The following is an 11,740-nucleotide window of genomic DNA, read 5'->3' on the forward strand; positions in this document are numbered from 1 at the left end:
GAAATGAACATATTGAAATTGGCAAAGTATACCACCTATGGATAACTACTCTAAATATTTTGGAAGTTTTCTGCTCATTTTTTGAGTGCCTGTATTTCATGAAATTGTACTTACATGATACAGCGTTTCATTGACTAATGATGAACACACAGTTTCGGTTCATTTAACATGACATTTATTCAATTTACTATGCTACTAAATAGTCTCTAAAATGTGGTTTTATTGACTACCACACATTGGTGTGGCTGGCATTATTTCATTAAATGCTCTTGAGTTGTTTGAACTTGGTGTTGATTGTCCCTAGCCTCTATGTGGAGTGTCACCTATCAGTTACCCTTCTAGTATGTACCTTTACAGCCCTATGTCTCACTCTTCTCTTGGGGAGGAGGGGCTCCTTGGCTCTCACCCACTTTGTTCTTTGCTGGCCCAGGAAGAGTCTCAATTTTAGAGTAGTGGGCCCACACATAGGTGGCCTCCCAGAGCCCAGCACTACATGCTCCTGCAGTGGCGAGTCTGTCTGACTGTAAGAGTACCAGTAATAGGAAACCGTGCACCTAAGCCATCGTCTCCATTATCTGGAAATGAGGTCATATTTAATTTTTCTGTTGTTATCATATAACTTAATTGACTCAGAACTCAGGGGAGGTAAAGAAAGGTGTAATTCACTGGGTCTTTCAAAACATAGCCATATTGTTTCTAAAAAAAAAAAAATCCAATTCCAGGTAATACTAAGATGGATATTCTTTTACAGGGATCTTTGCATCTCGGTTTGTGTTCTTATGAGAAATTCTTTGATTGATAAATACTTAATTTTAAGATTTCTACTCATACTACAAACATACTGACAATTTACCATATGGTTCTAGAAACATGCTTCCAACTCTAAATATACAGGCAAATTGTGAATGTTTCATGAGCTTGGAGAAAAAAGCTCATTTCTCTTCCTTAAGAGAAAGCCCTTAAAGGCACAAAAAGGAATGGAAATACTTGGAAAAAGGTCTAGCTTGCTGAGGGACGGGACATTTACTCTGATAAATGTAAGGAAGTAAGATACAGAGACACCAAGGCTTACAGGAGAAACTAGTGAATATTTGAGTTTATATATGATAAAATTAGAAATGTGTATATTTTAATCACACACACACATACACACACACACACACACACACACATATATATACTTTAATATCTTTGAAATTAGAAATTAAACAGATAAACAGTCATAATTTGCATTAGCAGCCAGTATGTCCTACATCCAGGTGTTGCAGAACAGGGATTTAAAAATTGAGGTTATTAAGAATATTTCAACAGGAATTAAGAAAATAATTCATTTAACTCATGTATCTCGAAATATACACTGGCAATAACTTACAAGTAGAAAAATGTCCAATTTGGTATTATTAACTTCATTTAGTATAAATGACTCAATCATGTGATAAGTCCTTTCCTTAAAAACATTTTTTTCTATTTATCTTGTTAAGGAATTTTCCTAAATTTCAAATCACATTTATCCACATGAATCAAGATAGCTTTTACTATTTTGATGCATAGTAATTACAGTCTATCATCAAGTGTTTAGCTTTCATATATAATATAGCTATGAAAGATACATATATATGTATGTACATATAGTATATATGTATGTATATATGTATGTATATATGCATATATATGGACACACACATATTTATATACACACACACATATATATTATATCTAAACTTGAAAATCTTGGGGGTTTTTTGTTGTTTGTTTTTGTTGTTGTTCTTAGGGATCAAAACCAGGGCTTCTTGCATACTAGGCAAATTTTCTACCACTGGGCTATATCCCATCCCTAAATTTGAAAAAATTTTGTTCCTTAACTCATTATACAAATAAATCACTATGAGAAAGACTGATAGCAAGAAGGCGAATATCTTTTTAAAAATTGTTATGGTTTGGACATAAAGTATCCCCCAAAAGTTCATTTGTGAGACAATACATGAGAGTTTAGAGGTGAAATGATTGGGCTGTGAGAGCCTTAACCTAATCAGTGGATTCATTCCCTGATGGGATTAACTGGGTGGGAACTGAAGGCCGGTGGGGAGAGGCTGGAAGAGACGCACTTTGGGGGATGGCTTTGGGGTATATCATGCGAGCCACTTCCTCCCTCCACGACACTCTTCTGCCTTGATGTTCTGCCTCACTTTGAGCCCCAAGGAATGGAGCTGGTTATCTATGGACTGAGACCTCTGAAACTGTGAGCCTCTAAATAAACTTTTCCTCCCATAAAATTGTTTTTGTCAGGTCTTTTAGTCACAGCAGCGAAAAAGTGTCTAAAACAAAAATCTTTGCATAAAGTTGGTAAGAAAATGCACCTACTAATATTTTGCAGATTTCATTTTCTACTATCACTCATTCTAATGGAAGCACTATAATAACATTCATGTACTACAGAATAACTCTCATGATTAAAAAAAAAAAAAAACAAACACAAAAAATTAGCCTCTAAACCACAGCAGTTTACCCTCTTAAAGCAGACTCTTTGCCAGAAATTCATTCTTCCTATGGCCGGGGGAGATGCAGAGAACAGTCTTTAAAAATCTATGGGCAAGGTAGAAACAATATATAACAGAAAATTCCTTTTAATGTAGAGGTCCTTCAATCTGACAGCTTACTTGAGAAAAGCCAAGGATAAATCAATGTGCTCATGAGAATTGTTCATTTATTTGCAAATTAACAATTCAATATTAATTTTATGTTTACTGTGAGATTCACAATTTCACTTTCAGAGAAAGCTTTTATTTGTGAGTGAATAACATATTATTTAGAAGCTTCTGGGTTCTGGGAAACTATTGCTTCTGTTACCAATATTTAAATGAATTTCTCAGGAAATTCAATAGTTTTTACTAAAAGAAATAATAGAATCTGGAACAATGACTATTTGTAGTTAGGCAAGGCTCAACTCTTCCAGCTTGATCCCGACCAGGCCAATACCATGTGAGGGAGAAACAGGGTGTTCTAGTCATTGCCCTGGGCACGTTCACTTTTCCTAACACACTAGTATGACAAGACCTCTTGTTACCTACTCTCATCTCTCCTCTCCTTCCTTTTCAGCAACAAAGTTCCAAAAAACAAATGGTGGGCACAAGCCCGAGCATCTCCCAAGGAGATCTAGATGGAAGCATTTTTTGAAATGCCAGAGTCTCCTTAAATGGAATATGACTCTCTTCTCCTTTTGCTCTCACTGGGATATGGAATGAGTTTCTGATGGTAGGAGATTCAACAGTCATTTTAGACCATGATATGACCTGAAGATGATAGAGATAGGTTAAAAGGAGGGATGTAAAGACATCATAGATCTGCCCTATTAGCTCAGAATTTTTTACTCAGGGCTTAATTTGAGAGAGAAATAAATATTTATCAGGCTTAAACCAAGGATTCTTTTTAATTTTTCTATTAATTCAGCTAAATTTACTCCCAGCCAATTTGTTGAGTTAAAAAGGAAGCTCAGAAGACAAACTAACTATATGTATATTTTTGGGCCAATTGTAATGCTCCCATGGGAAGGTCTGATGACTAAGAGAATGGCTTTGCATCTTACGTGACACTGTTCAGCCCTGGAAATGTAATCCCTTACTTTGCCCTAACTTTGAGACAGATCAACACACAGAAGTAATACAGTAAAATGTGGTTGGTGGGTTCGTGGGAGGTGCAAGGCTAGGTGACAACTCAGAAGACTTTTGGCATTTACTTAATTTTGTGATTAGTGTTTAGTTACCAAACTTCTCTACCTCTGCTGCCTTTGTTGCAAAACTGAGGCAAAAATCATAATATGACAGCACTTTGTAAATTTTAAGTCACTTTACAAAATAAAGGTTTATCTATTCAAGAATGAATGCTTTTAATAATGCTCTTTCATGATTACTATGAAGATCAATCCCCTCTGAGTGCATTTGTATTACTACATCATTGGTGGAGAACTTCCCTACCCTTCCACCAGGTAGGAATCTGTTAGCTGGGAAGCAGGACACAGCAAGATCTGTCTAAACATTCAGTCAATGCATTTCAGCTGACTGTGCTATAATACCTGCAGCCAATAACGATCAATATCTTTAACAGTAGCAGGGCTATGCATTCTTAGTTCAGACCACAGTGTCCAGTATGCACCAAATAACAGAACAAAATAAACAAAATATATGCAAATGCTAGATCAAGAAGAAATTGGAATTTGACTTAGAGAATTATTTGCTCACTCTCTTCAAATTAAAAATTTCAGTACCAAGTTTTGCCTCAGAAATATACATGAGGTCTACATCTACTTTCTGTCCTGATGATTCATTCATTTCATTCCATTCATGCTTCTGATGTTCTGATGGGGTTATAAAAGAGGTTCCTATATAAGACCAAGGCTGGTGTGAAAATGACTTAGAAGCTAAAGAAGCACAAAAGAGAAAATGTATTCAGAGGTACATTTGGAAATACAAAAGAAATTAGCTTCTGCAACAGTGAGCAACTATTGACATCAAAATCATGCTCCGAGTTTGGAATGACTGAATCCTATGAGCCCCACATCTTCCTATTGGAAAGGAGAACACAATATTCCTTATTCTTTCAGCACTTGGGCCACTGGAAAGACCACTACAGAATGTCCAAAGGCTAGCACTCTATCGTATGAGAAGAAAAAATAAATAAAGTCTTAATTTCTTCATTGGGGTTTTAATCTAGCAGCATATCATATATCTTCAGGTTTTGTTATAAAACGTAAAAATGAGGACTTTATTCCCATGAGGCTGAGAGAGGATTACTCTCTAGGTAAAGGTGTGGCTGTGCACCAGTGTGGCCATATCATATCATCATTCCCAGTCTTCTGGCCGTCTGAAGCTTGGGATTTTGGTAAGATAGCACATTCCTCATAGGAGGATCATATTTATGAAACAATGAGAAAAGCTGATGTTTTTTTTTCCCAAAGGAAGCTTCATATTATACTTATTTAATAGATATTTAGCAAAGCAAAATGGGAATGAGGGGTTCTGATAACATTTTGATGTGAAATGCTTAGGACACCGAGAGCCTAACTTTTGTAGTGGGGCCAATCCAAAACATACAGCTTAGGAGAGGCAATTTCTAAATACATGGCTGAAAGAAAAAAAACAAGAAGAAAGGTTGTTATAAACAGTTCTTCCCCAGAAAGAAAAAGCTGACAAATATCACATTGATTTTGTAAAAAATTTTCCTGTAATTAAGTTCAAGGATAATAGATTTGGATAGATAATAGATTTCATGTTTATAAAGGAAATTCTATACCTCAAGATTTTACATAAGATCTTTAAGGAGTCTGAAATAGGAAGGGTAATTGTGTGCTAGCAAATATATATCTATGTATATGTCTATGTGTTTTTCTATCTGTCTGCTTGGGGTTGTGTCTGTGTATAGTTATGTGGGCAGTTTCCAATGGAAAAGGTTTGAAAACTAATTTTTCCCGGGAAAGTAAGTAATGACCTAAAAAAATCCCCTGTGATTTAAATTTCATATAAAGACCAAATGTTACCATTGTGCACCCACATGGGGAATCTGATGATTTTATTTACATGATGAAATGTATAAATTTCATATCTGAAGCCAAACTACACAGCTTACTATTTTCAAATTCACTTGGCAATAAAACATGCCCATCTGATCTCAAGGCAAAAATTCATATGCAAACTTTCCCTGACACTCTTCTAACTGTTAGTCAACTTCTGTCAGTTTTCTCGGAATACTGTATTTACTGCTGAAGAATGCCCATCCGAGCCTTGGAAAGGTTACAGTAAAGACATGTAGGTTTCCAGGTGAGCTGGGGACTGGGTCCAGCTGACCTTCATCTGTACCTTCTCACTACCCGACCAAAATGAGAAAAGAAAAATCAAGCCAAGAGGAAGTTCAGTTAACACAAACTTAGGAGAAATCTCTGCTCGTTAGATTACAAATGGATCCAGACCCAAGAAAGACACCGGGCCCTTGTTGGCCGTTCTGCTTTCCACGACAGGATGTAGTGTTTGGAAGGAGAGCGCTGGAAACAGAGTAGGTCTTGAAGCCACCTCTGTGTATTTGACTCATTACCCATTTCACTGTTTTGGATCAGCATTTGCAGAACCCCCAGCACAGACCTGGCCAAACCAAACAGAAGGGCCGGATTATGGCAAAAAATTTCCCTAATACAACAGGATTCTTTGGTGGAGTGGGCAACGAGTGGCCTTAAGAATAAGGCCAACCATCAGGGCCTCAAGAGTACTCAGAATGGAGGCCAGCTGAGGGTAGGAGCCTGCAAAACTGAGCTCTGCTGCTATGCCGTTCCCTCCGCGAACAGAGAGCAATTCTCGGTGGTTTTTTCATCTATGAAAGGCAAAGCCTTTAAAACTTCATTAAAGATGAAAAAAAACCAGAAATGAGAGGAAAAAAAACAGATTTACCAGATTGATAAAAAATAATAATAATAGATACCATTATCCTGAACAAAATTAAAAGGGAGATAAAATGCTGAAAAAATTTTGCCACATAATTGGTAGCTGAGGCTCGTTATCCTCAAGAGTCAAAGAGTATTTGCAAATCAGTTAGAAAAAGAATCAGCACCAAATGAAAAAGGGATAATAATCTTAAAATACTTTCATGACTATTTCAAAACAAAGTGCTCTATATGACCATAATGTGTCGGGGGAAATGTTCCACCCCACTAACAGGGAAATTAGGAAGTGCAATTTAAGATGGAATTCCATTTCTTACACATAAAATCGGGGAGGGGGGATCAAATGATACTAGCCTGTGTGGACCAGTCTGCACCCTGGGTACTGACAGCCACTGCATGTGAGAGTGCTGCAGAGTAACTTGGCACATATATTAAAGACTTTCAAAAGGTACTCATTTTTTGATAATAACACCACTCCAAAAATTTATGAAATGCTTAGAGTTACGGGCAAAGATTTAATCAAACCATGGTGTTTGTAACAGCCTAAATATATAATATTAGATAATTATATGATAAAATAAAGGCATGTTCTACAGTGGAAATCTGGGTGACTATAAAAATAACAATAGAGTAGAAGTGTATTTCTTATGCAAAGAAGATTGAAAAAAATATGGTGGAATAGAAAGCTACAAGAGAATATACAATTCAATCCCTTTCTGGATGAATGTTATTTACGCATGGTGTTTGCACGTGTATGAAAACATTCCTGTTATCTACACAACTGTAAAAAGTTAAGACAAGTATATACCAAAATATTCCAGTATAATTTACAGGATTTTTTCTGATTATTTTGTTTCTTTCAATAAATATTTATTACCCATAAGATAAAATGTATTCTAAAAGAGACAGAGAAATAAATCAAAGAAACTTCAACAAGTATCCAGAGTGCTGAGTGCAGTGGTGCGTGTCTGTAGCCCTAGCTACATGGAAAGCTAAGACAGGAGGATCTCTTGAGCCCACGAGTTTGAGGCCAGCCTGTGGACACAATGATTTCATTTTGAGGAGGAGGGCCAAATCCATTTTCAGAAGACATAAAAATTGATAATATTTTGATACATCAAGAAAAATTATTTATCAGAAAACTTGGAATGAAACCACCATCTGACTCAGTCATCCCACTCCTTGATGTATACATAAGGACTTGAAATAAGCACCCAACAGTGACACAGCCACAACAATGTTCATAGCAGCTCAATGAATTAATAGCTAAGCGATAGAGCCAGCTTAGGTGCTCCTCAACAGATGAATGTATAAAGAAAACGTATATATACATAACAGAATATTACTCGGCCATAAACAAGAATGAAATTAAGGCATATGCCTGTAAATTGAACTGGAAACTATCATGCTAAGTGAAATAAACCAATCCTGAAACACCAAAACTGAATGCTGTCTCTGATATGTGATGATAATATACAATAAGTGGGTGGGGAGGGAAGAATAGAAGTTCATTGGATCAGACAAAGGGGATTGAAGGAGAAGGAAGATGATGGGAATAGGAAAGACAGTAGAATGAATCAGATATAATTTTCTCATGTTCATATATGAATACACACCCAGCGTAACATAATTTCACATCATGTACAACCACAAGAGTGGGATCCTAATTAGAATAAGTTATACTCCATGTATGCATAATATGTCAAAATACACTCTATTATCATCTAAAAAGAATAAAGAAAAGAAAAATTATTTAAAATATAATTTAAAAGATGATATTTATGGATAGTAATAGGTTATATTTAGGTCTCAATCTGAAAAATACATGCAGAACTTCATTTCTAAAAACCTACAACATTATTGATGGATATAAAAAGAACATGTATAAATGGACTAACCATACTTTTAAACTGGAAATAATACTGAAAGCAAAATCCTTATTTATTTCATTTGTAGTATATGAAAATGAATATTAAAATCACATTAAGTAAAAAAAAATGGGTGAAGTTAATCAAAAGGAATATTTGAGAAAAAGAGAATTTATACTACCAGGTATTTAAATATGTTGAAAAGTAACAATAACTAAGTCATTTGGGGGTAAGCTTAAAGGTAAGATAGAGAGTAGGATGAAACAGAGCTAAGAGTAGACCAAATATCCATAGACTTTTACTATGTGGTAAAAGAGGCATTTAATTAAATGGTAAAAGGATGAATGTCTATTGAGCAAATAGTGCTTGGACACCTGATTAACTGTTTATTTTGAAAACATAGATATCTTTGTCATTTCATGCCCCCAAACAAGTTTCAGATGGGAGAAACTATTAAAAGAAAATTATTTTTCCAGTTTGTGATATAAGCAAGTCATTCTAACAAATTAGCAAATATAGCATCTTAAGAATAAAGATTATTTGAGCATTTAAGAATTAAAATAATACCTCCAATGATTATTCATTGTCATATAATAAGCTGGAAAAAGTAATCTGCAGCACATACTAAAAGGGTTACAGGCCTTACTACATAAAGAGTTTTTATAAATCATTAAGAACAACAAACAAACATAATTGCATTGGCAAAAAAGTAAAAATCATGGCCTGGTAATAATCAAAGGGAAAAATGCAAATACATGCCCAGTAAATTTAGAAGTGAATATTCATCCTGAAAAAAAATCAAATTTTCTAAAATGATGCCTCTAGCAACCTTATCAAAATGGCAGAATATTTTTAAATGATAGTATATTATATTGATAAACATGTAGCAAACTTATTGCTTTGATACTCTGCTAGAGAAGTTGTAAATTTACACAACTCTCTAAGGGAGGAATGGGAAATATGTATCAAACAGTTAAAAATGTTCATATGTTTTAATTCAGGAGGTCGGGAATTTAGAAGAATTTCTTGAAGAAGGACTACAAATATTCGTGTCCAACACTAGTTGATTGGTAAAATAAACTGTGGCACGTGCCTGCAAAGGAATAGTATGCAGCTAATGTGGTACATTTTAATCATGATATAACAAATGAAAATACAGGCTGCAAAACTGCAAGGTACCAACCTGACTAAAAGTATGCACGAATATACATTCGGGGAAAATGTACAGCCCCATATGAACAGTGACATTTTAAGTTTGATAGGACTATAGGGTATTTTTTCCTCTCTGTTTCATTCATTGCTCTAACACTGACTTGCCTGTATGTCAGACATACGTGTTTCAGGTTGTCTTCACCTATGTATTACTTTGCAATTCGAGAAAGAGATACCTTTTGTTAAATTCCCTGATGCAAGACTGACTTCATCCTGATGCTAAAAAATTTATTTATAAGGTACTTGAGCAAAATCAAGGACGCGCACTTTGTATTGTAATGACTTAAAAAGAATTTAAGAAAATATTCAGATCACTTCACCTTTAGAAACATTTTGCAAACCAAACTCACCTGTCCCACCTTGGATACAGAATGTTCCTACAAGTGTGAATGTAGGGAGCGACTTAAGGGTCCCTTCCTAACAGGATCTCCTCCAAAAGGGACCATTTAAGGAGCCTGACATCTTATCTTGCTAAGTATTTAAAATTCATTATTCCATTGGACCCCCACAGCAACACAAGAGTAGTGATAGCTCTGGGGACGCTTGGCCGTTGGCAGGTTACGCCTTACCCAAGACGGAACCCGGGTGGGCGATGGGCAGGCAGCGGTGGGAGGGAAAGGCCCAGGGTTCCAAGGCCGGGGCGGGGAGGGGCGGGCGCCTTACCGCGGCTTGCTGGAAGGCGCCCTTGGTGTAGGTGCCGCCGCCGCGGTAGGTGATGGCCGGGATCTCGCGGCTGAGCAGCGCGCACTTGTGCTGGTGCGCGCGGCTGGAGGAGATGAAATCGACGCGCGGCACCACGTTGTTCTTGGACGAGAAGGTCACGATGGCCACGCGCGTTGCCGTGGACACCACGGGAAAGTCGGATAGCAGCTTACGCACGAACTTGAGTTCGTTGAGGAAGTTGGCTTGGCCCACGCTGGACGACTCGTCCACCAAGAAGACCAGCTCCAGGCGGTCGCTGAGCTCCCGCAGCCGCCGCACGCGTCGCCGGAACGCCTGGCCCAGCCGCTCCACTTTGCTCTCCGCCGTCTCCTCGCCGGTAGCGGGCGGCGCTGGCAGGCGCCCTGGGGCCCCGGGTGCGGCTTCGGGGAAGAAGCGGAAGCTGAAATTGCGCGACGGGGACATCTGCTGAAAGGTCGCCCAGCCCGAAACGAGCGCCAGACCCCAGCAACAAAAGGCCAGGCGCGGCCACATTGCACTGGCGACGGAGCGGCCGCCCCGGAGCGCAGGCGGCGGCCGGGGCGAGAAGAGGCGCCCGGTGGCCCGGCACGCAGAGGAGCGTGCGCCGAGGGGGCGCGGGGCGGCGGTCGCGAGCCTTAGCGCCCTTTCATCTGACACTGGGGACAAAATCCAGACTCCTCTTGCAGCTCACGGGTCGGGAGGGAATGGCGAGCTCTCTACCCTCTCGCTGTCCTCTTTTTTCCCTTCCTTTTCTCCTCCTCCTCTCTCTCCCTGAAGCCTATAAAATGTTTGAAGGAAAGGGGGCAGTCAAGAAAAATCTCCCGCTTCCCTCCTTCTCTCCCCCTCTTCCTCTTCTCTCCTCCTTTCCCTCTCCACTCTCCTCTCTCCTTTCTCTATCTCTGCCTCTATCTCTCTCCTCCCCCTCTCATTCTCCTCCCGGGATCCAGCCAAGGCTCCGAGATTCCATGACACCAGAACCCCGCGTCTGTCAGGCTGTCAACATTCCCGCAGCAAGCGCACCAGTGCCGAAGCACTGATTGATCCCATATGTCTGGCAGGGGCTGCAGAGGAATTCACTGGAGATGGATCCAGATACCGAGAGTGCCACAGTAATTGGAAACACTTTGTAGAAGAAAACACACACGCGGAGTGGCCAGGCAGTAGAAAGCATCTTTTGTAAACTGCTTGCTCACCTTTTGTGTTTCTTTTCCACCCTTTGGGGGGACCCCAAAGCCCTCACCAAGTATATGTCTGTATGACCGTCCTGGTGAGGATTTCTGATCCGTGGTGTGTGGGAGCGTGCAGACTCTTTAGGGTCTTCTCAGATCACAACATATAGGGGCTGCATCTACCCAAGGCATCCAAGAAGAATGCCTTCTTCATTCATTCATTTATTTATTCGTCCTCTTGTTCTTTCTTTCCTTAAACAAATGGTTTTGAGTGTCCAATATGTGCCAGAATCTAGGCTATGCGTCAAGAATAAAAGGAAGTACAAAAATTGACATGGATTCTGTCCTCAGGGAACTAAAAAGGCAACAAGTGACATGACCAGATA

The 11,740-nt window shown here is 38.7% G+C and overlaps 1 protein-coding gene across 2 annotated transcripts in view; it reads right to left on the bottom strand.

Annotated features, from left to right (window-relative positions):
• The window catches only part of Svep1 (sushi, von Willebrand factor type A, EGF and pentraxin domain containing 1), a 170,754-nt gene extending 159,590 nt beyond the window's left edge, over positions 1-11,164 (bottom strand). Inside the window, exon 1 of one of the 2 annotated variants that reach the window (XM_078047940.1) lies at positions 10,168-11,164. In XM_078047940.1, coding sequence (XP_077904066.1) covers positions 10,168-10,698 — 531 coding nt within the window. In that variant the 5' untranslated portion in view covers positions 10,699-11,164. The remainder of the gene's footprint in view (positions 1-10,167) is intronic. The other variant, XM_078047939.1, reaches the window with a different exon arrangement.
• Between the last annotated feature and the right edge of the window lie 576 nt (positions 11,165-11,740).

The sequence above is a fragment of the Ictidomys tridecemlineatus genome, chromosome 4, assembly GCF_052094955.1.
Source record: "Ictidomys tridecemlineatus isolate mIctTri1 chromosome 4, mIctTri1.hap1, whole genome shotgun sequence".
In the NCBI taxonomy this organism is placed as follows: domain Eukaryota; kingdom Metazoa; phylum Chordata; class Mammalia; order Rodentia; family Sciuridae; genus Ictidomys; species Ictidomys tridecemlineatus.